General features: G+C 39.2%; 3 protein-coding genes across 3 annotated transcripts in view; all 3 read left to right on the forward strand.

Annotated features, from left to right (window-relative positions):
• Window positions 1-6,302: 6,302 nt before the first annotated feature.
• eloca (elongin C paralog a) lies at window positions 6,303-9,239 on the forward strand. Its single transcript, XM_054622914.1, has 4 exons — window positions 6,303-6,410; window positions 6,915-6,942; window positions 7,280-7,423; window positions 8,765-9,239. The coding sequence occupies exons 2-4, from the start codon at window positions 6,939-6,941 to the stop codon at window positions 8,953-8,955; spliced, it is 339 nt and encodes a 112-aa protein (XP_054478889.1). The 5' UTR covers window positions 6,303-6,410; window positions 6,915-6,938; the 3' UTR covers window positions 8,956-9,239.
• Window positions 9,240-11,160: 1,921 nt separating this feature from the next.
• Window positions 11,161-21,634, forward strand: ube2wb (ubiquitin conjugating enzyme E2 Wb). The gene is made up of 6 exons (XM_054622584.1): window positions 11,161-11,276; window positions 12,547-12,638; window positions 16,016-16,118; window positions 18,886-19,041; window positions 19,135-19,210; window positions 19,313-21,634. Exons 1-6 carry the CDS (start codon window positions 11,262-11,264, stop codon window positions 19,324-19,326), a joined length of 456 nt encoding a protein of 151 aa, XP_054478559.1. The 5' UTR covers window positions 11,161-11,261; the 3' UTR covers window positions 19,327-21,634.
• A 1,350-nt stretch (window positions 21,635-22,984) lies between these two features.
• Window positions 22,985-26,670, forward strand: part of stau2 (staufen double-stranded RNA binding protein 2) — an 84,104-nt gene continuing 80,418 nt past the window's right edge. The window contains exons 1-5 of the mRNA XM_054622583.1: window positions 22,985-23,003; window positions 23,149-23,205; window positions 25,193-25,400; window positions 25,686-25,816; window positions 26,149-26,308. Coding sequence (XP_054478558.1) covers window positions 25,202-25,400; window positions 25,686-25,816; window positions 26,149-26,308 — 490 coding nt within the window. The 5' untranslated portion in view covers window positions 22,985-23,003; window positions 23,149-23,205; window positions 25,193-25,201. The remainder of the gene's footprint in view (window positions 23,004-23,148; window positions 23,206-25,192; window positions 25,401-25,685; window positions 25,817-26,148; window positions 26,309-26,670) is intronic.

The following is a 26,670-nucleotide window of genomic DNA, read 5'->3' on the forward strand; positions in this document are numbered from 1 at the left end:
GTTTAACAGAGCAGCCTGTTTATGGGATAATTTTTGAAATGCAACATTGCATGTTGGAGTCATTTATATATAGATTATTATATACTATTTGTAAGGATTTTTACAGAGCACAATCCAGAATCTGGTATGAGTTGGTATTTTTCTAACAATTTGCACACCTGTATTTTGACAATGAATATAACTTGTTTGTAATTGGTAATGTAATGCACATATGATAATGTTTGAAAGTGGGGAAAAAAAAAACTTTATTTCTAATTGGTTGTACTGTATGTACCATTTGGGGATGTTAAAGGCAGATGTACTTGTTGGAGTATTTTAGGATATAACGAGGAACTGCGCGAGACTTTTGATATCTCAAGGTTCATGTTACCCCACTGATTTGTGCAAAGTCTTTGGAGATGAAGTTATGTGTATAACAATAAAGATGTTATGCCTTGTTAAACTACATGCTGCTTATTTCTCATACTTTTGATACTGCTGAAACACAAACACTACAGCACACCATGTAACAAACATCAATGGTATTATTTTACACTGACATTAATTAACAGTTGGATTGGAATTGATAGATGCAAGGATTTCCACTTGTCTTAAAAAGAATGTTTTCAATTCTCACGTTCCCTTCTATGAAACGCTGAGGTTCACCGTCTCATCTGTGTTTAGCCTCCCAGCAATGATGGCCTCATAGTGACCTTCTCCTAATGAGATCTGGGGGGAAAAGAGTAGGCATGAAATCAAAGTCTTCGTCGGGGTCTCGCATTAGTGGTGCAGGTGCCCCAGTTTGTCTCGGGTGAGATTGTTCTGTTTCCACTGCTGATCGGCCTTGGATTAGTGTTGTGTTACACGAGCCTGGAATCAGCAGAGCCATGTTTTGCACTTGCTGTGCCCTCTGCCCTGACGCCAGCAGACAGTGCAAAACCTGCAGTTTAGTTCTCTAATCTCACATTGTTACATAGTGTAAATGTTGGAGATGATTAGGCTAGCAGTAAATTCCAGATCCTAACTCACTCATATTGCTATTTGTTTATCATAAATTCATACCACATTTGTTTATTTTGTCTCACAGATTACATTATCAGGTGTCATTGCTACTGACAATTATAGTATCATAGATATCCTTAAGGAATACTGGTACTTAATACCTCCATGTGAAGCCTAACTTGTCAGTAATAGTGTAGAATATCTCTGTTACTATTCTGATATGACACAGCAAGCTGGACAAGGTTTGGTTGCGCAAGCAGTCCTGGACGAATATAAACCAAAACCTTATAAGCATATCCTACCTTCTTAGAAGCCATATAACTTATTCCAGTGACAGCTATGATCCTGATCAGGGTGGAGAATCTACAAGTATCTTTGTATTCAGCAATGTGTACCATCTTTTCTATGGGGAGCAGACTCCATATGAACTCACTGCAGCAGGACTGTGACGCATGCCAACCTGACCTTGGCATGTATTTGACATGTATTTCAGTAAGGTTACGCTGCACCTTGGCCTGTTAAAAGTTTCCCTCTTCCCATCTGAATAACCTACCAGCCACCTCAAATTGTTTCTCAAGTTTTTACAGCCACAAAAGGTTAATTTGGCAGAATAAATTTAAAGGGCGTATTTTGCAGGAACAACGGTGTCGTGGCAATGGTCCTTTGCTGTTTTAATGTTCTTTTTTTATAAACCTTTTTTTTTATTTTGACCTATTCATCAAAGGATTCATTTGTAAATCTCTAATTTTGCATAATTTAGAATCTTTATTTATAGATGTATTTATTTATTTGTAATATATCATATCAATTTAAGTTTGTATTGTCCAAATTTGACAATATCAATCAATGGAATGCTTAATAATCATTTACATGACACTTGTGGTCCTCCATATTACGTGACCAGTTTCGATAGAGTAATAACCAGATTTTTGAAACTGCTTAAATGTTAGAAATTTTGCTTTTTCAATTATTGATAATAAAACATTCAAGAGATTACAATCTCTTAAAAAGTAACAATCTACAGCCAAAAATATTCTGGTTTTTTGACAATAAATAAAAGTCTTCGTAACACACAATAATGTAGATGCAGATGAAAGGATATTTATAGCCCTTAATACTTGTCAACAACTATTACGTCTTCTTAACTCCTCCATAATTGATACATAAACAGTTCCTGAATGCTATGAAACATAATATCATGTACTTCCAATCATAATAAATTATCTTCATAAGTTTTAGACCGCCGTAAATGATACATGTGAATAAACAGTTTACAAATGCTCTTCAACGCACTGTAATATTTGTTATTGTGTGTAATCTTATGTCATAATTAATAATTGTAATAACCTGGTTTAAAGGTGTTTCTATCTGTGTCTGTAAGGATTGGCTTGGACAGACAAGTCTGAAATATACCCACCAAGATGACAGCGAGAGTTTCTCATGTGTATATTTAACTCCCGCGTCTGAGACCAAGCCTTCATCTTTTGACTAACAACGCAACTTGCGTGCTTCTAAAATTAGATTCAGGCTTGTAAGCAGTGAGGGGATATCTGTGCCCAGCATTTTTTTTTTTAAACTGTTGCAGTATTAAGCAGATCCCCTTTCCATGCCTTGCATAGCTATCTTAGCTTAGCATCACTTAATCTGTCATGAAACCATAAAGCTATCACTCTGTCATCTAAAGTAAATAATTATAAAATGAACATGCAGTACTTTTTTTGTCATATGTTAATGATCCCACATGCCTTTTTTGCTACAGTATAAGACTTGTCATGTCCTGTTTATCTAACGACATGTGAGCTACGGTGAGGGGTTTATCATAGGGGGCTGTAGGGGAGTCCTTATAGTTCAAACAAGCAACACGCCGCATTAGCCTCTAGCTATTGGGAGTAAATGCTTGTCAGGTCCATTTATCTGTCTGTTATGCCATTTGAAGAGTTCATTCTGTATGGACAATAAACTAACACTGTTTGGTAGAAAGCAAACATGTAAGGGATCATTTTATGACTTTGGAAGCCATTTTTTCTTCTGCATCATTCTCTGCTTGTGACTTAATGTCCAAACCACTTTGTCTTAATGGTTGCTTATGTTGGTGGCTTTAAATATTCATTGTATTGCAGGGTGAACTGTTAATGACCATCACAATAATGTTGCCAGGCGGTTCGGTGCAGCGTCAGCAGTGATGCGGGCGTTGTACCGGATCGTTTTAGTGAAGAAGGAGCTGAGCCGTAAGGCAAAGCTCTCGATTTACCAGTCCATCTACGTTCCAACCCTCACCTACGGTCATGAGCTTTGGGTAGTGACCGAAAGAATGAGATTGCGAATACAAGCGGCCGAAATGAGCTTCCTTCGTAGGGTGGCTGGGCTCAGCCTCAGAGATAGGGTGAGGAGCTCAGACATCCGGAGGGAGCTCGGAGTAGAGCCGCTGCTCCTTCGCGTCGAAAGGAGCCAGCTGAGGTGGCTCGGGCATCTGATCAGGATGCCCCCTGCTGATTTAGAGGTTTTCCAGGCACGTCCAACTGGTAAGAGGCCCCGGGGTCGACCCAGAACACGCTGGAGAGATTATATATCTCGTCTGGCCTGGGAACGCCTCGGGGTTCCCCAGGAGGAGCTGGAAAGTGTTGCTGGGGAGAAGGACGTCTGGAGGACCCTCCTTAGCTTGCTGCCCCCGCGACCCGGCCCCGGATAAGCGGAGGAAATGGATGGGATGGACAATAATGTTGCTCTGGTATGAATGCATTGGGTTAGTATTCACTTTTTGGTAAGCTGTCATTGTGTCAGCACTTCTGTAATGCCACAGTCAACAGTTAGCTTGTAATAACATTCCTGAATAATTTAATAATTTAACTATTTGCCAGATGATATGTCCATCCAGGAATCTCACAAGACAGATCTGTGTGTTGCGTGAGTCAGTGTTCAAACTATCACCAAATTACATTTCTGTATGTAGTGGGGTTGTGATCAACGCAAACTTGAAATAACACAATAATGTCTAATGTGTCTTTTTTCACATTATGACAAATTATAACTACAGTGGATTGTCTTTTTGATGAAACTCCATGAACCAAATTCCATTATGCAAAAATAGAATCAGAGCTCTTTTAAATGAATAAATATTCTCAATTACATTACATGTAGTCATTTTACCCTTCATCCAGTGAGATATAATTTTTTCTGACGTGCCATGGGTTGCTGATGATGCTCCTCCTTTTGCAAAGGTTCCTGAGATTAGGAGCAACCCGAGAATTACAGGGCAATGTGACTTGCTGCAGGCAAAAGGGACAGTACCCTCAAATTCATTGTGACAGGCCTTTTCCTCTTTTCAGAAAAGAAATGCCCAAAGACATTACTCCCCCATCTTTCCCTACAATGACTAAAGTTCTGACCTGGTTTCATTCAGGGCCTCTTCAACTAAGCTATTGTTCTGTTCATAAATGATCCTGTATTGACATTTGACTGACTCATAATGAAATTGGTGGTATTAAGAAGTGGAAAATTAGGTTGTCAAATTATTGTAAGGCCTAGTCTTCTTGTCTACCATACCATACCCACCTTTACATATTACACACATTTTATCTTTAATGATGAGAGTAATGTTTAAAACACATATTAACCAAGAGAACATAAATGTATCTGCAAATTTCTAAGCCAAGAAGATTGAAAACCATGCTGAATGTGACTAATTTGAATGTCCAAGATGTCACACAAACATCAACATGTAATTAGACTAACAAGCATAAAGATGGACAAGTGCCTGTTCTAGCAAGTTAACTGCATCCCACCATTTCAGAATGGCCTGGGTGTGTGTAAGAAAGTGTGATCTGGGAGAGTATACGGTTGATGTGTTAAAGGGATGGATGATATCACTTGGCATGACAAGATTGTTTGAATGTATTGTGTGTGTGTGTGTGTGTGTGTGTGTGTGTGTGTGTGTGTGTGTGTGTCTGTGTGTGTGTCTGTGTGTGTGTCTGTGTGTGTGCATATGTTAAGGAAGCCCTGTTCTAAGGGCCCACAGCAGCCTCCCCAAAATAGAGCTGAGAGCAGCTGCAGTGGGGTGAGTCGTATCAGAGACACATCAAAGCGACTGCCGCCACCCGCACGCTCTGATCATAAGCACTAATGGTGTAATGGGGGACTGGAAGGTCAGTGATTGTTTTTGGTTGTGTATGTGAGTGTGTGTACTTGTGTGTGTGTGTCAGAGTCAACAGGCAGGAGGCTACTGGAACTTTCTGGAACACAAACTGACAGCATAGCTAAGCCTGGTATTACTGTAAGACAAAAACCAGGGCAGGTGTCACCTCTTCAGAAGTCACCATTGACATCTGTTGTAGCAATGAATCCCACTCGTTGTAGAACCTTAATATCTGTGTGTAAGTGAGCAACAGAATAAGGAATTCCTTATCGTCTTCCATGAGGAGCATTAACTGTGCTGGTCTGCTCTTAGTGTCCCAGCTCAGATAACTCTGCGTCCATATGGAAGCCTCAGATTTCAACAGTCATCGCTTTTCCCCACGACAGAACTCCAGGCAGGATCAGTGCAAAGTCACATTCTGAACCTGACCGTGACTACAGTATGTGCTGTCTCTGATCTATTGCAGACACACCTTACAGACTTTATGAACTGTAAAGGTTGTACAAACTTAATAATCTAGTTTAGAAAATGTGGGCCTTTTGAGCAGCCCTGTAAGGTTATAATGCTATTCAAACGGGTGGATACTTTTACTTTTGTGATTAAAATAACGCACAAGATGGTAAATTGATTGATTTCTACTAACTGGACTTTAGAAAGTATATAGTAGTGCATAGTGCATGCTGTCTCTCTCTCTCTCTCTCCTCTCTCTCTTTTTTTCTCTCTCTCTCTCCCTCTCTCATTCTCTCTTGAATCCAGATTTATGGGCCTGCAAAATGTCTCTTTCATGTCCAATCAGCACCTGTCCTGCCCCATCACAGCCAACGGTGACAGTCGGAGAGGATAACCTGAAACACAGGCGCCCCCCATAGGTTTAACAGGAAAATATCAACTCTTAAGTCATCTCACCTCTTTATTCAAATAATTATTTTTTTTTATCTAAACATATTTTCTAGTGACACTGACTTTTATTGTATCCAGAAATCTCCTCTGCTTTGCACATTATTTTGTCAACATGAGCATTTTGTAATTATAATTATAATTATTTGTATTATACTTTTAATATAACTTTTTTCTCTTCAGGACACTTAAGAAGAAAATATTAAACTGTTTTGAAATGGACATTTTTTCGTTGGGAAGGATTTACACAGTAGGGGCCCGTTTCTCACGAAAAGGAATTCCACGGAAGACATTTATCGCGGACCAGTGTTCACGCAAACTAGTTCCGGGTAACATCCTGGTAGCTAACGTTAGCTAGCTGAAACCGAGAAGCAGTCACTCTACATTCTACAACGGAGTGGTAAGAGACAGTGTTTTGTTTTGGTGATGACGTGCTCTTTTGTGTTGGGGTGTTTCGGACTTATTGCCGATATTAATCCCAAACACTAAATAATCCATTATTTGAATTATAACGTTATCGTTCGTTTGGCAAGGCGTTAGCTTGGCTGGCTAACACTGACGGCTGCGGAGTCACTTAGTTAGTTAAAACATTGTTGGTCGAGAAAGAAACGACCATGTTACAAGTGTAAGTTAGTAACTGTGATTTATTCAAGCGACATGTGTTCATTTACTGATAACGTCATCTGCAGCTATTTGATCCGTCTGAACCTCAACGTTACTGAGTGATTGTCACAAAGTCACCTAAAAACCAAGGCCCAACTTTAGCTAACGAAACATCAATCTACAGTAAAGCTTTACAGCCTAAGGCCACGTTATAGTGTGTGTCCAGGGGGCTTGGTGTCCTAATTAGGAGTCATTCCTTAATGTGGTGTTTTGTAACTTATATTTACATGTTTCCTTTCAGGGATAACAGAAATTAAGAAACAGTATGGGTAAGTGATCAACTAACCTATGCTATATATATATATATATATATATATATATATATTACCCTGTACTTTCCTAGAAATTGATAATGTGGTTTTTTTTTCAAGAGTTTTGTCATTTATTTATGGTTTTTACCTAATGTTTCTGAAATCAAATGCTTATTGTTTGATCATTTAAAATTGTATTTCTGATTTGTTAACCGTTTTTTTCAATAGCTCAATCTCTGGTGATTCCTCAAAGTCGCTCCTGTTATTACAGTTGGTAAAATGTGTGGGTGTGTGTGTGGTACTCAAGCACCTGGCCTACACCTGTTTGAGATTATCAGTGTGTGTTGCTTCACAGACGGTGAAGAGAGAACCTACGGTGGCTGTGAAGGGCCAGATGCCATGTATGTGAAGCTGATCTCTTCAGATGGCCATGAATTTATTGTGAAAAGAGAACATGCTTTGACATCTGGGACTATCAAAGCCATGTTGAGCGGACCAGGTGAGGATTCGGGCAAATTTGTCAAAGTATAGCTGTATTTTCTTCTGATGTTAAAATTAGCACACACCCTATGCATACCGACTTTACTTAAACTGAATGATTTGGGATCTTGTAGACTAATACAATTCCATGCTTTACGGAAATCTCAGCACATTTAGTGATTTTTGGGAGCTGGCAGAAATAAGTAGGGGATAGGCTCAGTGTTTTCTATCCAGACTGCTGGATTCCTGTCATTCTCTTTAACCTGTTTTAAATGGACTTTAGATCTAAATAATTAATTTTGTCTGGGTGGATTTAGCCTGAAATGAAAGACAATTTATTTTTAATGCTTAATCAATATGACTGTTTTTACTTTACCATCATGATTTGAATTGTGATTGATATTTCTAGGGAGAAGTAGCTTGCTAGAAATAGATTTACTAAATGTTGGCAGTCATACATGGTTTGCTCTTCCGAGAGCCTAATTAGAGGCTGTACAATAAACTAAGAAACATGATGTTATTGAAAGGAGTGTCCGAGCATTATGCTTATTGGTATTTAGTGCTGCACAGATGGATACAACTTGATTGTAAACTGTAGATGCGGCAATGTTACTACAGCTGTGAGTGTACTGTAGAACAAAAAAAGGTTGCTTGGATATTGTGGGGCAGTACTGTCTTAAGACCCATCAAACTGTCTGTAGAGTTGTTTAACCTGGGATTCATTTTACCTGGCATTTAAAAGTAGCTAAAATGTGCTGGAGTCTTTGCTGGTTCAGGCCTGTGGAGTCTGAGAAAAATACTGAAATGTCCACTTTGTACTAAATTAAAGTCAGAGTTGACCCTCTGTTTAAACTTAGACAACCTCATCTTCTGTTGTTAAACTTCTTATGAACAGGGTTTAACTTATAACTAACATTGTTACTCATTTTTCCACCTAGTTGCCATTAAAGATATACTGTATCACATGCTGAGATCACAGTCTAGTTGCTCAGCCCTATGCTCATTCTATTCATTGTAACCACATTACTGGCCTGCAACCTGTTAGTGTGTGTATGTGAGGCTGTATAGGAAATGTGTACAGTGGTGATGCTTTGCTTGCTTGAGATTTAGAAAGGCATTGAATTAAGTCTGCTGGTTTAAGATCATAATTAAGGTATTGGTGATTATTTAGTAAGTTAATTCTGCATGTCCAGTTGGTGGCACTATGCTCTCCATTCAGTGGTTAGGATACCTCCTATTAAATATTTTATGCCTTTTTATGTTTGTGGGTAGCTTGTGGTGGATTGCATAAACTCATAATTGTATGTCTTAAGTTCATTGTTTCTAGCTCATGACACCTACTGTGACCCTCCATCTACAGGTCAGTTTGCGGAAAATGAAACCAACGAAGTGAACTTCAGGGAGATTCCCTCTCATGTCCTGTCCAAGGTCTGCATGTACTTCACCTACAAGGTCCGTTACACCAACAGCTCCACAGAAATACCTGAATTCCCCATTGCTCCGGAGATCGCACTGGAACTGCTCATGGCTGCAAACTTTTTGGATTGCTAAAGTTACAGAAACAATGTTGCAGCTAAAAACAGTTTTAGATTTTTTTTGAATATTTAAAATGTTTTGCCATTTACTTATATGAAACATGAATATAAGTATGTTTGTCACCATGTTATTTTTTTTTGCACCAGGCTCTGTCATTATTTTATTAGTATTAAAGGATTCATTTTAATGTAATACATAGATATGGAAGGCTGCATCACTTGCCCCAGAATGTGATACAATGTGCCCCCATAAATGTTTCCTCACCTCTCCAGATTAATAAAACCTGTTTGGTGAGCACACTTTATTGCAAGCTGCTACCTCACTATGCATGTTCCATATGAAGTACTGCTGAATTTAAATGCCCTTTTCACATATACCTACATCATACTTTAATTGTGTATTTTGGACTAGCTCAATTAAAACTATACAGAATGTTTGAAAGACCACGACGAACAGCAGGCATATTTTTTTTACACTAAAATACATAATTATGTGTAGCACATTAGGGGTTAGACATAACAAAGAAAATGTTCTGTATACTCACCTGCTTGGGATATTTGGAAGATGAGATAGATAGATAGCTAGTAGAATATGTGTAAATTTCTCTGTAACGTAATAACCGCAGGTAAAAATTCTAAATTCACATGTTTTTTTAATATAATGCTTTTGCTTTATATTATCTGAATGTGTTTCATTATACCCTGTATCCTTCTTATAAGGATGTATAACACCTCAAATATGATGGCCCATACTCTTTACTCTCTATGTTCTTCCAAACAGAATTTAATTTTTTTGGAAACAGTCGATAATCTCATTTAACATGACATTTTAAGGCCACGCAGCAGAGATGGGGACTTGACACTTGACTTGGACCTGCAAAATGATTTGGGATCATCCCTGGGTTTGAGAGGCTAGATGGATGTGTACAGTAGATTATAAACTGTCATTAATTGGAGACCCAACGTCTTCTTTTGATGAAGTTGTACTCTTAACGGTCATTGAAAAATGGGTTATGGTTATTATTGCTACCTAATAAGGAAGGCTTTCGTTGCTTGTTTTTTTCCCCCCTAGTGCATTGCAATAGCCAGTTTGAAGTGACCATACACCAAACAAGTAATCAAAGCTAATACTGTACGCTAATAGATTAGGAATCATGATACACTGCATGCTTTGATTTCCTTAGATATAGCTATGCATTGTTCTGAGCAGACCGGATAACATGTAGCACACAATAGAGCATTCATTACAACCATAAGAGACTTGACTTGGACTCTAGCTCAATGACTTGAGACTTGACTGTTAAAAAAAATGACCTGTGAGCATCGTTATCACAGCGGTGCCTGTGCTGCTCCACTGAACCACTGATGTGTGTCATAGCGAGAAAGATGCTTCTGAATGGACACGCGATATTTCAGGTGTGACCTTTTCAGATTTCTAGAGAAAAGTTTAAAAAATGGCTTTGTGATTAAACAAAAAAGATAAAATGACCACACGCAAGTTGATTGAGATGATCCTATAATTGAGAATAAATATGGCTGAGAACATACACATATGTCCTTAAGCGCGCATCAGCGGGTTTTCAATGTGGTTACATGTTACTGCATTATATATTTTAATGTTATAGCAGATAATGAAAGTCGGGAGCGTCTTTTCTGCTAGTATCAGGGTTATTTAGTCGCTCCTATAACCGGTGGGAGCTCATAGCACATCTCAGTCAACATTGGCTGCTGAGTAAAGTTTTTTTTGGGGGGCTGTAACCTTAGGAGCTTTACTCAAATTACACCTCAGTTGAAAGAATTGCTCTGAACTTTGCTGACACAGATACATTGACGCACTCCTGTATTTCATAAAAGGGAGCTCTAGCTGACATAATAAAATAACATATTCATTAATCTGAAACGTAAAAGCAGACGATATAATAAAAGGCACAATTCATTTGTATTGTAATTTAAGATGGATATTTAACATGCAAGATAATACGGCAGATCCAAGTGTATTTATATATTATTTCAAGTAATTTGCATGTCTGTGATAACTAAAACACTGACATGTGAACAATATTTGATATAACTGGATCATGGAGGTCAGGAAGGTCATCCCTTGATGAGCAGAGGTCATTGACCTTGATCAAGGGGGATTTTTTAAAACCATTTTTTTTTTTACAAAATCCCTTTATAAAGCCTCTCATTAGTCAGTGAACAACCACATGAGTCAGAGGTGACCTGACGGTGCACATCGGTGAATGGTTTTGTCAAAACAACGTCATGTGACCGCCTGACGTCAGTCCTGCAGAGGAGGAGGAGGAGGAGGGGGGATCCAACATGGCGTCCATGCAGGTAGGAATACATTGGCTGCGATCGCGGATTTATAATTTACCCGACCTTCAGTCTGCTCTTTCCTTGTTCTTTACTCACAATTTAACCCACCTACACGTTTATACTCTTAGCAGTGTCGATATTAAACTTAAAAACGATGAGTTTGATGCTGAACTGGTCGCTTAGTTATTGATAGCAACACAACTAGCATCACCACCATCATCATCACCAGTAAGGCGAAGCTACCTGAGAGGAAACCAGCTTCCTGGAAACACAGATGACGCATTTGTGTGGCAGCACCAGGAAGATAAATGAAGGGATTAGATGATATGAGCTGGACACTGGTTGTAGTGGTTTAAACTGGTTGTAGTGGTTTAAAGACAGGGAGCTGCTGTCTGGCGTTGACGTCAGCTGGCTAACGAGGCAGTACGCAGCAGACTGGGTTCTAGGTTCTAGGTTCCTCTTGAGCCAAAGCAGGTGCATCGCTGTCTGCTGTCGAGATTTGCCTCGTTTGAGTAATAATATAAAAACAACACAAAGCCAGTTTTGTAAAGCTATCCCACTGCTGAAACAGGGGTTTTGTAGGTGATATGTAACGTTAAGACTCATGGTTGCACTTGGCTTGTGTTCAGGTCAGGGTGGAGTTTGTGGAATTGAAAAATGAACCGTCCAAACATAATATTTTTTACATTGTTTTGGTTATTAATATCTTTGTAAAAAAAGTATTTGCAACATGCTATTTTTATTTTTTTTTTTTTTTTATTTGCCATTTTTAAAAAATAATAATTTAAATTGTGGTTTTTACAGTACCAGTCAAGTTTGGACACACCTTCTCATTCAATGGTTTTTCTTTATTTTAATTTGTTTCTACATTGTAGATTAATATTGAGGAGATCCAAACTATGAAGGAACACATATGGAATTATGTGGTAAACAAACAAATGCTCAACAAACCAGAATATGTTTTATATTTTAGATTCTTCAAAGTGCAGTACCAGTCCAAAGTTTGGACACACCTTCTCATTCAATGGTTTTTCTTTATTTTTAAAAATAAAAAAAATTCTACATTGTAGATTAATATGGAAGACATCCAAACGATGAAGGAACACATATGGAATTATGTGGTAAACGAACAAATGCTCAACAAACCAGAATATGTTTTATATTTTAGATTCTTCAAAGTAGTTGAATGAAGGTCAAAACTTTTGACTGGTACTGTATGTTGTTGTGATGCTGTACTTCTACATTGACATGGGTGTGGTAGAAACCCAAACGTGTTCTGTCCCCACAGAAGAGGCTACAAAAGGAATTATTAGCCATGCAAAATGATCCACCCCCTGGAATGACGCTTAACGAAAAAAGTGTACAGAACACCATTACGCAGTAAGTATTTTGTTTTTGTTTAGTTTTTATGTGGCAGCATTTTCGAACACAGTTAACATTGGGCCACTATCACATTAGTCATTGAATGTGTGTTTGCATCTATTAAGTGAACACAACTCCAACGTGGCTTTCTTAAAATGTCATTTTTGATCACTCTGATGAGCCAGTGTGATGAACAAGTCTGGTACCACACATGCAACAAAGGTAACTGTTGCAATAGCAGTGGCGGTAGATATTGAGACACAAAGCTGTTGTCGCCTCAGCAGCGACTGACTGGTGGTGAGGAAGAATCGGGGTCATTCCAGTGGCTGGCAGCTCTGCACCTCAGTAGAGTGCTTTCTAATGCACAGTGTCACTTTCTATTCATCCTTATAAAATATTTAACGGTTGGCATGCAGGACTTGGGCTAGCGTAGCAAGAAACGGAGGCTGCTTAGCTGACCTTTCTGTCTGGGTGTCTAGGTGTTTTTCTTGGAACGCCTGTGATTATGTGATCTGAGTGAATGACATGTCTTATAAGCACTAAGGAATGATGAACCGAGCTGTAATCCTGTAAATGGATTTAAGACAAATTTATAGCCATCAGTCAAAGTCACTACCTGGTCAGAATCATTGCAGGGAATATTTGCCAGAAGGGAAGCCTACATGTTACAGTGCCTGGGGTTAGTAATGTAACAATGAAATTGCCATTACAATGGCGTCTGCGTCATTAGACACAATAACAGTCGCTTACTATAACCGTCTTGCGATTTGTGTAACTGACAAGTCTACGAACCAGTTCAGCTGGCTTCCTCGTTCATTGCATCACAGGAGGTGTAGGTGTGTGCCTTTTTGTCTTTGACTCTGATAAAGGTTTGTTTAGCCTCGGTTTATTTTGTCATAGTGACCGACAGTAGTAAGGGTATACCGGTTTTTATCAAGCCTGTCCTAGTAGTAAGATACAAATAGTCTGTTCCTGCTGGACATTCAAGCGATCCTTATCCTTTTTCTTTTTTTTTAAAACAGACATGGAAAATCCCCGTGTGTGTGTGTGTGTGTGTGTGTGTGTGTGTGTGTGTGTGTGTGTGTGTGTGTGTGTGTGTGTGTGTGTGTGTGTGTGTGTGTGTGTGTGTGTGTGTGTGTGTGTGTGTGTGTGTGTGTGTGTGTGTGTGTGTGTGTGTGTGTGTGTGTGTGTGTGTGTGTGACAGACAGACAGTGATAAGGTGACCATGTGTTTTTAGTTTTATAGCTTTTGTTTATAGTACACTTTGTCTCTCTGTGCCACTCATTAGATCAGAATGTCTTTCAGTTCACTGTGTGATAGTGCAGTTGCTGTAATGAGTCAGCGGCCATTGCAAACAAGGAAACTACTGCTTCAAGCACTGAGAAGTCTTTTGTATATGTACTTTTTTTTTTTTTTTTTTTTCTCTCACTAAATGGCTCAGTGTTATTTTTGTTGACTGGGTTATATGATCACCAGGAAATGGGGAATATGAGAAAGATGAGCATAATGTCCTTGGATTCACTGCCTGTGATCAGCGTGGGTTGTATCAGGTGTAACTCGGCATTACTGCCTCCATCTAAGCTTTACTTCGTAGGACAAATGGAGCTCCAGTCGGAGGCTTTGATCTCTTTTCTCTAAGGGCGTTAGTTTTAAACAGGGCTGACCTCATAGGAAGGCCTGAATGGTCATGTGCTCCAGGCTAGATCTGAAAGAGACAAGGCCATAAATCCCAACAACAACAACAACAACAACAACCACAAGTCTCTTTGTTGACCTATCTGTACTGCTTGCCTGGAAAAAATTAGGCCAGAGATTTTGATGCTGCCATCAGTGTTCCATTTTCTTATTTTATGTTCGGGCAATTCCAATAAATGATCTGGACTGGACTTTAATATTTGATGTTTGGCCAGTGAAGCCTATTGTTTATAGCCATAGAGGTAGATTAGGCAGGTAGACTGTCCTTCATCCCAAAGACTCTGGATCAAGCCCCTGTGTTTGCAGTCATTCCGAGCAAGTCATTGAATCCCTCCCTGCTCAGTCAGCACAGTTCTGTAGCCAGGCTACACAAGCGAAAATGGATTTTGTCCACTAGATCAATAGAGTATCACATTATTACTAGACCGCTGTCATGACCCATCTTAATATTGAATGTCACTTGAATGAGGACGACTTAAAGCTTTTGATTACACACTTAATGCAGCATCGGCTGCTCAAATTTAGCTAGATCCTTTTCTATTCATGAGATGTGATCTATCCTTGTCATTCTGCATATGTTTCCACTGCATATGTTTCTACTCCAGAGTCATGAAATATAACATACAGCATGTTATTAATCATAAGTAAATTCCATGCTAGCAGCTCTGTGTATGCTTGGGCATTTGCCAAACTCACCATCTTAATAAAGTATACTAACAATTGCTAATTAGCAGTAGGACTTTCAAAAAATATTCAAAATTTGAATATATAGGCAAATCTTAAAAGAAAACTAATATAAAAAAAGAATAATTAATATTAGATTGTGAAAAAGAAGGCTGATGGGAATGTCATTTATTTTCCAGGTATTTGACCTGAAACAATTTTAAGCCCTAAGATTATGTTTTTTCTAAACCTAACTAAATTGCTGTGTTGCCTAATCCTAACTGCAGCCGTTGCCCTTGTTTTGTTGCCCAAACATAACTGGACCTCTTCTCGTAACTTTGTAGCATTAAGTGAAACGTGTGAAGTGGTTTATAAATTACACACAAAAAGCCTAAAATCCATCCTTGGGACATACTGAAATGTTGGCAAATGTTGTGATATTTAAACGCCCTCCCATTTCCATCCTTCAAGCGATTGGCACTAGCATTGCGAACAACCCTGTATTGCATTGCCTAAACCCAATTTCCTCCAAAGCATAGTAAAGGTTTGTTGTTAAAGGAAGTGTTGAGCTGACGCCATGGCTTGACAGGAGGAATTCAAGACATGTTGAGAAACAGCTATGAAGTTGTCTGAAGTTGTAGAAAATGAAAAACAACTTTGGAAAATCACTGGCTCATCTCTTAGTTGGTCTTTTCACACTGCCGTATGCATTGGTAATTTAAATGTCAGAGTGAAAAACTGAGTGTTCTTCAAACAGCATTTTAAATCAAAACCTGATACAAATCCAAATGTTTAGGGTGTACCAGTGGAGACTGGTAACTATCCTTTGGGTTTGGGACTGAAACAGAGCCGTTCTATGATGTCATGAACAGTAACTTAAACTGTTTCAATCTGAGCCATGAACCACATTAAATAAGTTATTTTTATTTTTTGGACACTACATGTATTTTAAGTGTCCAAAAGTGTAAGTGTTTGGTGATCAGTATATGTTTTGAGTGAAATGTTTAAAATGTTTTAATATTGTACCCTTCTTTCAGGTGGATTGTAGACATGGAGGGAGCATCTGGCACACTGTATGAAGGAGAGAAATTTCAGCTGCTCTTCAAATTTAGTAGTCGATATCCATTTGATTCACCTCAGGTAAGCACAAGTTGCTCTGCAGCCATCGGTGTATGCTTTTATGTGGGTGTATGTGAGGCTCTTTGTCTTGCTCTCAGCTTGTAAATGCACTATTTAAGTGCAGTCTATTTAACATCTCGTCTCAAGGATCTAGAAAGTCCTTTATGATTCAATCATGATGCACAAGCGGCTTTGCTGGATGTGGACAATAGACTGTATATAAGAAGTAGACGTAGTCACCGTGACGTCCCCCATCGGTTTGTGGACGACCGCTTTGAAGCCTCATATGGATGAGACAGTGGAACTGGCGAGTAGCTTGGTCTTGCACTGCTATGCACCATTAGCATAAGATATACTAAGTTACCAGCTAATGCTAGCGCTAAATAGCTCATTTTTGTTAGAAAGGTGCATCCGTAATTCACCTTAACTGTGATATTAATTGGGACGCTAATTCTGGCTAGCTAAAAAACAGGCTTGTTTGTAATGTACTTACAGGTAAACCTGAGCAGCTGACTTCTAAGTGTCTTTTTGTACAACAAGCTAAGCTAACGAGCCAGGTATGGTGAGGACAGACTCCAAACCCCTGCTAGTTAGTGCTAATGTGTACAATAACTTCATTGTACTGTTGGTACAATGAACCGCACAGTTAGCCATATTATATGTCTGATATTTGCATCAAATATTCTCCATAAGGCACCAACAGCACAAACACGGCGGAGCGAGTAGCTAGCCTGCTTTGAGATGCTTGTTTAAGAAAGGAGATGCACCCATCTCTCAATCAAAGTGTAATGTAATGTAATGTGACGACACCCTTTTTAAATGCATTAATTATAGCCTTAATATAATTATAGCCTTAATATAATTATAGCGGGTGAGTTCTATAAAAATTCACTGTACAGTTGTGATAAACAGGGAAATCAGCCATAGAGACGTTTAACATGGGGTTGAACGGGGATTGACTCTCTTTCGGAGTCAGCTTCAAGTGGCTGTTGGAGGAACTGCAGTTTTGGGCTTTCCACTTTGGCCTCATTTTTCAGCCACGGAAGTTGTCGCTTGGTGTTGACACCAATGAATGAATGAACTGACCTGGTGTCTGGTTCCATAAGGTTTCACCTACATATACTGTTGGCTTTCCTGACTAAATGTCCAATATCCATTTTCCATGATCGTTTGACCAAAGAATGAAGTTCTTAACCTCTAAAGTGGCTACCAAAACTGATTCATGCTGCCCGTTTGCAGGTAAAGTACAGGGATTCTCTTTCAAAAAAAATAGAAAAAAGCTGGAGAGCTGTGTAAACAATCCTCTATATCCACTGGATGCCTGCAATAATCACATGAAACACTTTGGCTCTGCAGTTGTTAGTGGAATGAATCTCGGCTTGGAAACATTGGAGCCAGGAATCACTGACAGAGACACCAGTACAGAGCTCCCACTGAAGCCACAGTTGAGGGGATTAGTTGATTTCAACTATATTGTTTCACTCATTAGGAGCCTGGCCGCCTAAAAATAGAGAATGAGTAGGTGCAGAGAAAATTAGATAAACTCCTTAGACAGCATCCTGTCATATAGGAAGGACAAGCTGTCAAACTGGATCTGTTGGGGGGGCCTTAGAGAGCTTCAGTGTTGACTGTTACAGAGTGTTCTTGGTTGTGTGAGGAGCTTTATTGTTAATCAAACAAAACTAAACAAACATGTTTACCATTGGCCTCTTGGAACTCAGTTGATAACTTGGCTTTAACAGTTTGTAGCTGGTGCTGGACGATCTATTTAAACGATATAATTATGTCTATTGTTTATATATTTACTATATTGTTTGTATTGTATCGAACTGTCTTCTGTTGATAATAAAGTTGGTTAGAAGACGCTTTACATCCTGATACTTGCATGTGGGAGATAATCTGGAACTCCTCTGGCTGCAATTTTGACATGTGATTGGTTGAAATGTTTAACATTGTCTTTTATGGCTAAATTTCCTGGTTTTCTCACCATATATCATCCTGACTCAATTGATTCTGTTTTGAGTATATCCCTGCTTCTATTTTGCCTGTGTGAATGAGTTGAAATGTTTTTTGGTTTTAAATTACAGTTTTTAAAATATTATTATATATAATATATAATATATTATTGTAACTTCTGTTGCACACAAACCAGCTTTACTTTCCACTCATATCTGTAACACTCATCCCTTCACCCCCTCCAGCCCTGTGATACTCTCTCCTGTGAGGCCCTGTCTGGTGCCAGACTGCCTCAACCCATTGTTATCCTTCATTACCTCTTTGGCCACTCTGACTCCCCCCTTCTCTCTACTCTAGCACCTCAATCTTGGGTTCCTGTCTTCTCATCACACACTTCCTGTATCTCCCTGTTTAGACATGGCTCTTGCATCCTTCTTCTGGCTAATATCCCCTCGTTCTTTTTATAGAACATGTCTTCTTTATTTGTATAAAACATGTCTCCTCTCTTAGTCTCCCATTCTCTCTTACCCTCTCTCACCCCATCCCGGCCCCTCTGTCCTAATCCCAGAGCCTCATGTGGCTATAGAAGGCTAAGCCTGCGTTTATAATGCTATCCTCATTATTTTCTGTCATTAATGAAAAAAATCACAACTTTTTCCAGACATGTGTTCTCCCAAGTTGTGTCTTAGATCACCAAAATGTGTAAAAATATAGAAATGGTTATTAAAGTCATCCATCATTTTGGCGCCACCTTTATAGGCTTATTTCATGTCATATTCAATGATTAACCTTAATAACCTCTTATTTGTTTTTCTTTGTTTTCCGGTTGCAGGTTATGTTCACAGGAGAGAATATACCTGTCCACCCTCATGTGTATAGTAACGGTCACATCTGTCTATCCATTCTAACGGAAGATTGGTCGCCAGCCCTCTCAGTGCAATCAGTTTGTCTTAGCATTATCAGCATGTTGTCCAGCTGCAAAGAAAAGGTAGGGAACCTGTAATGATGCCGGGGAGGGGAGGGGAGGGGGCATGTAAATAATATGCTTGTTAAATCTAAATGCCCGTTTGTTTTTCTGCAGAGACGACCGCCTGATAACTCCTTTTATGTAAGAACGTGTAACAAAAATCCAAAGAAGACAAAATGGTGGTATCATGGTGAGTATTTCTACCTCACACGGAGGACACATGTAGAAAGTAATTGCTTGTAAAGGTGAAGTTATTTAAATATGGTTTTTTTTGTTTTTTTTGCCTTCACAGATGATACATGCTAATGTACAAACTTTGTAATAATCGTAGAAGAAAGAAGTCCTTCTGACCTACGTAAAGCACTTTTTAAATCATTCAGTCTTTGAACTCTGACCTTTGACTGGAACAATGGACACCATGCGCTGGATGCTCTTGACTGCATTTCCCCCCCACCCACCGCGGGCAGTTGGATGCATGTTTTAGTCGGTTTGTAATATAGAGAACGAAAATAATGGAACGTTTTAGATGCACCCAAGATGGATAGTTTTTGGCAAAAAGCTGGTACTGCAGCGAGCAAGCAAGAAAGGTGGATTTGTAGTGAGCTAATTATAATTCCTGTTTTAAGATTATTGTTACTTTATTTTGTTTGTGTGTGGGTGCATTTTAAGGTCCTTGTGTTGTGCAATAATAACTGATGAATGCATGCTTGGGCCTACAAAGAGAAATCCAAATCTGCTCCGTTTTCTGGAAGGGACCTTACCATCATAACCCCAAGGAAATGCTTCATCTGTTTGTTTGTTTTTTTAAATTATATGCACTGTGAAAGTATCTAGTTCATAAAGGCACTATCAGTATGATAACCCCAACTTGCAGTTGTACTGTAAGCAATCCTCCACTTATTCATCAGGTTAAAGGGTTTTAGTTGGTAACCACTCTGTATCTAGAGTGAACAGTTTTCTTCTTCATCTTCCAACTTTAGACCTGGTTGCAGCTCTTCCTGCAGTTAGACAATATGTCGGTGAATCAAACAGACAAACGATAGATCTCTTCGTCAGCATATGACCTCGGAGTACACCTCCTTGTAAAGTTGGGCTGAACTTGTGTATTGATCACTAGTCCAGCCTTGAAGCAGTGCAGCGGCCTCTCTTCCATTTAAAGAATGTCTGAAAGAGAACGTTGTCGCATGATTCATTTTTATTTGTATGCTACCATTTTATAATTTCATGCTTTAATCTTCTAAAACCTTTTGATTTTAAATGTTGATTTCTTTTTTGTACTTCTTTTCAACTTGCTGATACTTTGAAAAGGGTAATTTATTTTGATGGGCCAGTATATTTTAGATATTTTTTTTTTCTTTCTGTATTTGTTATTTAATTTAAATCTTAATTTTGATCTCCAGAATGGTAATGAATGACGAAAAGGAGAATCTTTATAGAAGCCTTAAAGATGAGGCTTTAGGGATTCCCCCTGGTCAGAGTTTTGGCTCAGGTACTTTTTTCAATAAAGAGATCACCTCTAAAAAGATACCTATCAGATATTTTGAATTTAACTATATTTTCACCAAAAGAGACTGTTATGTTGTAAACTTATAACATGTCTGAAACTATTGTATATAAGTCTTTAAATGGTTGGATGATGTGAACGAAATTAGCAGAGGATGCATTTACTTAATATTAGAATGATAATAGGAGTGCTTTATTTCATTGGAAGTTAGTCTGCATCTTTTGCTAATTAGGCTGTGTACAGTCAGCAACAAACACTACTGTTGGTTTAAAAAAAAAAAAAAAAAAAATAAAATAAAAAAAAGTTTAGTAGTTTTACAGTGGGGATGCATGCAAATTTAACCCCTATTTTTTCTTATTGGCATCAGACATTGTGACAACTTTTAGTCTTTCCATCACTTAGGTAATGGTTTATGTGATGGATATTGCAAACATCACCTCCAGAGTCTGTGTGGCTCTTTGTCATTTCAGACTGTATTCGCTCCATTCCTAAAGAAATGTTTATCGCCATTCAGTCAGAGATACTTGAATTTTCCATCTTGGGTTGTTTGTATTGCATTTGCTTTTTTTCCCCCAGGGTCTAGCTGAGTTTCTTGAATGGACTTGAGTGAATGTGATGATACTCTATACTGTAGAGCAGATTACCACGGCACACCGCTATCTCAAAAACTATATTGATAACTTAAAGACATCTATTTAACCAATGATTATTTTATTTTTTTTAGCTTCATTGTAATGGTCTTGTCTGTTGTCACCGCGCTGTGAGAAAAAGACGATAGGCCTGAATATGATTGTGTAAATGCAGTCACAACAGCATTTGAGTGGAGGACACTAAGCCTTCACCCAGTGGGCAGTAGATCAGAGGAGATTTGAAAAAAACTTTGAGTGAAAATGTTACAAGGTTTTGGAAGTTACATGTTTTTATTTTTCTTCCTAGGTTGTTTTTTTTTCCTTTTCAATGTGGTTTGAACTCTTAGCTTGCAGGTTGTTGTGAGTGTTCAACACTAATGAGGGTGTGTTATTTATATTTGAAATTTTGTTCTGGGATGTGCAAGCTCCATGTAATAGGTGCCTGTTCATTTTCATAATCAATAATAAAAAGCAAAGATTCACTTTTATTCATCCTCGATTTGCAGCTTCAAAGCCTTTCATGGTTTTATGGTGACATTAACTGAAACTGGTTAGCCACAGTCTAAAGGGAGTGGAGGGTAACATAATGATTACTACCAGATACACGGAGAACATATTGTGTTTGCCCCAAAAAATGTTTGAGGACACGGAAGTCCCATCAGATCATGTCACAACACTTGAAGGTGTAGCAGGAAACTGATATTGTCTCATAGTCTCAATGCTCAGTCACACAGTAATGGTAAAACAATCAAATGTAATAAGCAATCTCTGCACTGCAACACATAAAAACTTATCATTTTAAGTACACGATGCACATCATCAAACATGTAAAATTACATCTGGCAAAAAAAATGTTTAGATAGCAGTCCATGCGTATAATTTCAGTTAGACACATAACACACGTAAACGTTTTAAATAAAAAAATCTTACACTTAAGTACAGGTACACCAAGGCTAAAAATATATTTCTAACCCTCCCAACATTTTATCAACATTGCCCAAACTTAATTTTTTCCTTAATTGTGTTCAGTAAATGCATGTTGTTGGCTAAGCTTAAAAAGGTGTTCATCCTTAGTTAAACTTTATGAACATTGAGTTTTGTGTATGTTAAAATATTTTAAGCATAAGCAGACAGAAGAAAATGTCCTATGACAGAAAAACCTGCTACAAAACTCTCCACTATGACACAAGAAAACTGGGTTAGTGGCGCCATCTAGTGGTCGTGTGACGTTAATATTACTCGTGTCACATTCTCAGATTCACACTTCATTTTCAGAGCCAATAAAATATTTACACTCTTATTAATATGGGCCCTCTCCAGCTGTGGGACCCCAGAATAACCACCTATCATCTGACTGGAAGTGTTCATTCCCACAAGGAGCTTGGTGGCAAAGGTCCAGACATGGTGGTCTTGTTTGTCACTCAACACTCAACTGTAGGCCAGATTCAAGACCAAGGTAAAACCCTGTCCTCCAAAAAAATCCCTTAGGCAAAGACAGTAAATCAAAGACAGCAGCATGGAGTGCGTGGTTATTGGGGCTCTAAGTATTGTAATTAAACTTTATAAGTCAATGAACAGGTTTCCCTAACAAACTATTATTTTTTTTATATATAAGAGCTTTAAAACACTTGTTCCTTTCAAATGCATAATATAAAAGTACAATCAATCAACCACATGCATGCACATGTGTGCAGAAAACAAGTTGGAAAAGGTTCATTTTTGCTCTGAATCAAAGTTGCACTGCTCCAGGCTCAGAGGAAGCGAACCAGGACTGAACCATTCCTAACGCCGCGGGGGTGGCTGGCACTCTCTGTGACTCATTCAAGCTTTTACCTCAAACTGCAATGATGGTACATTGCTAACACGAATTACTTAACCCTGACCACATAAACGAAATGTAAACTTCACACAAAAAATATCAAAATCTACCTCTCGTAGGATATATTTAAAAACATTTACCCAGACAAATAATGGTCTGTTCCCTCTTCCATCCAGTTCTCTTTAGTGTTTGCCAATGTCGGAGGTGTAACTGGGGTCTGGCCCTGGACAAAGGTAAAAAATACACTAAGATATTTGTCCCTTTGTTGTTGGGTAGTCTCTGGGTGGTTTCTCACGATGTTGGCAGTCTGTAGATCATGTTGTGGAGCTCTGAAACCCCGCAGACTGGTGGAGGATGGGGCGGTATGGAGATGCTAGCAGGAGGGGTGCTCGGCCGCTCAGCCATGATGAGCATTAACCGGCTAAACTAGCCTCTCTGAGGGTGTCTAGGTGGTGTATATCCACCAGGAGAAACCACAGCGACACCACCACGACACCATGCATGCTTGCCACTTCAATTGGGTTGTTTTTAGGAGCTGACATGTGCAGGAAATGGTGTTTTTTTCGTTGGCAACGTTAGCATCATGCTAAGCTGGGGACAGTCGGAGCTGTAGGTTCAGGGGGTTGCAGACAGACAGCCCTGGAGCTCTTGTCAGTCAAAAAAACACCAGATATTCAAGTTACTGTGCAGGACGAGCATGCAGCCGGGTTGCTATTGAATGCATAGTGCTGTAAGAGAGGCAGAGCAAAGGGAAAGGAAGAAAGATTGGGAGCTGGAGAACCTCAGGTTTTGCATGCAATGAATTAAAGTGACAGATCAGAGTGAAGAATAGCATTTTGTTTTGTGGAAACAGTCGATATCAGCTGTTTTAATGGACTTGCCACTGCTTTGTTGTTTACATCAGTCCAATCATGGCCCTCAACTGTAAACAGTGGACATGGATAACACCTGTAATCATGATTTCACAGTGAAGCCCATGAAAACAGTTTCACATCTGGAAACTCCTTATCCAACACCTGTCTCAATTTAAACTATTGACTAAATATATATATATATATATATATTAGTACCTGTCAAAAGTTTGGACACACCTTCTCATTCAACTACTTTGAAGAATCTAAAATATAAAACATATTCTGGTTTGTTGAGCATTTGTTTGTTTACCACATAATTCCATATGTGTTCCTTCATAGTTTGGATGTCTTCAATATTAATCTACAATGTAGAAAAAAATAAAAATAAAGAAAAACCATTGAATGAGAAGGTGTGTCCAAACTTTTGACTGGTACTGTATATATTTTTTTTATCAGCCTTGCAGCTCATTTCAAGTTGATTGGAGATATTGTCCATCACTTAGAGGTGCCAGGTTCAAAAAGTGTCCAAGTGCAAGGCACTGCATTGTCTCCACACTGCAGGGGTTCAGTTCAGTTCAGTGTCGCCCCCTTTTTGCTCTGACCCTCTGTGGGGATGTGAAAAGAATTTCCCTTCAGTGCCTGCCACATATTAATGTGAACCAGTGGTGGAGCCATCTTGGCGAGATGTTGTGATACAGTTTGTACCTTTTTAATTCATTTATTACATTTTACTATGTCTATCTTCATCTTTTGTTGATGAAAAACACATGGTAGCATATTATGTTACTTGTGGTGCATAGCCACTGGCCATGACCTGTGTGTAATTGCATCTACCAAAAATATTGCATGCATGTATAGATAAAGAGGTTCATGTGCGTTTTGTTAGCTTCGACCAGATTGTTGGACCCTCTCTGCTGCGTTAACCTATGTCTACTTTATGTAGGCCTTCGTACCTCACTTTAGTCCCAAATAAAATGTGATTGAACCTCCTTTGTCTTTTTCAGGCTGCTATCACTGGATTCTCTCCTTTTTCCGGGGAGCTTAGCAGCAGTAACATGAGCAAAGCTCCTTCAAATAGAGGTTCATTGTCTGGGTGTATTAGCTGCCAGTGGATCAGAATGTGAGATAGGCCTAGGGCTGCTCAGTCTAAAGTCGGTTTTACAGGCTTTGCACGCAGAAATCTGTCAAATGACAGTGAACCGCTTGAAGTTGTGCAACAACTGGGGTGAAATAATGATGCACACTTCATTATTGACATCTTCTTTTATCAAACGATTCAAAGTGCTAGTCTATTATATATGATTACAGTTGGTAACGATCAGTGTGTTTTTTTAAAAAATGCTTTAAATTTGCGGTGTGGTTTCAGGAATAGAGCATGGCTCAAGTGAAAGTACAGACCTCAGCACCCCTGGCTGGTCCTGGCCTCTCCCCCGGAGTTTCCCCGACGGCCATGGCCAGCCCAGGACCCCTGGGTCTGCAGCCCTCCGTCAACGGCACAGGCCCGGCCCCCACACCCGCCTGCCCTGCTCCTGCAGTCGGATATGGGGACGCCCCTGTGTCTGCTACATCGCCAGGTAAAACGCCAACAGAATAGTTTGCTATTCAAGATTATTATTATTATTATTATATTCCTTTATTGATCCCCATGGGGGAAATTCGAGTGTTGCAGCAGCTCAACTACACAGACGCAGACAATAAATACACATACTATACAACAAAATAAAGATAGAACAGGAATAAGAATGTACAGTATATATCGTAAGTAGTAAGTAGTTAGTTTGATTTCTATAGAGTTCCGTCTCTGGTACCGTAACCATGTTACTTAGTATACTGTGTAATCTGCTGTGCTCTGTTTTTAGGCCCGCCCCAGGAGAACATGGCAAACCCTAAAGAGAAAACTCCAATGTGTTTGGTGAATGAGTTAGCCCGTTTCAATAGGATCCAACCACAGTACAAGCTCCTCAATGAGCGAGGCCCTGCACATGCTAAGGTGAGGACTGGGGACATGACATATAAAGCTGTTCAGATGAATTGTGCTAGGTGGAAAAGGTTTTAACTAACTTAAAGAAACCTCTGATTTTCTTTTTTAATACCCATTCATTTTTTTAAAGAATTAGTCAGTGAACAGATCCCTTGTTTAACTTACTTTCATGCTGAGGTAATACATACTTATTTATGGTATTTCCTCCTGTGGTGATTTTTTTTTTTTCCGAGACTTTATCATAATCGGTCATGAAGCTAATATTCGGGATCCATAGGGATGTTGGTCAAAATATAGCTGCTGTCGGTTAATTTTTCTCCCTCTGGGTGTCTCTGTTCCAGATCTTCACAGTGCAGCTGACTCTTGGGGAGCAGGTGTGGGAGGCCGAGGGCACCAGCATTAAGAAGGCCCAACACTCCACAGCCGCCAAAGCGCTGGACGAGAGTGTCCTTCCCAGGCCAGCACCCCGCTCCCCTAAAGTGGACATTAACAGCAACCCAGGTACTGCAACCACAACAAAATTGCATTGTATTGTTTGCTATGAATGTGTCTGTGAAGGATAACATTTAAACCCACATGTAACTAATGTGTTAGGCCCAGAATAGTGGTAGTGTTATAATGGTGTAGTGGTTAGCACTGTCGCCTCACAGCAAGAGGGGCCCGGGTTCAATTCCCGGGCTGGACAACCTTCTGTGTGGAGTTTGCATGTTCTCCCCGTGTCAGCGTGGGTTCTCTCCGGGTTCTCCGGATTCCTCCCACAGTCCAAAGACATGCAGCTTAGGTTAATTGAAGACTCTAAATTGCCCGTAGGTGTGGATGTGAGTGTGAATGGTTGTTTGTCTCTATATGTCAGCCCTGTGACA

Source organism: Anoplopoma fimbria, chromosome 21 (assembly GCF_027596085.1).
Source record: "Anoplopoma fimbria isolate UVic2021 breed Golden Eagle Sablefish chromosome 21, Afim_UVic_2022, whole genome shotgun sequence".
Taxonomy (NCBI): Eukaryota; Metazoa; Chordata; class Actinopteri; order Perciformes; family Anoplopomatidae; genus Anoplopoma; species Anoplopoma fimbria.

Bases quoted from the DNA above. Each gene is read 5' to 3' on its own strand.
- ube2wb (XM_054622584.1), top strand. The intron at 12,639-16,015 runs GTAAGTATTTTG...CCCTTCTTTCAG, and splicing joins GTACAGAACACCATTACGCA to GTGGATTGTAGACATGGAGG. The intron at 16,119-18,885 runs GTAAGCACAAGT...TTCCGGTTGCAG, and splicing joins ATCCATTTGATTCACCTCAG to GTTATGTTCACAGGAGAGAA.
- eloca (XM_054622914.1), top strand. The intron at 7,424-8,764 runs GTGAGGATTCGG...CTCCATCTACAG, and splicing joins AGCCATGTTGAGCGGACCAG to GTCAGTTTGCGGAAAATGAA.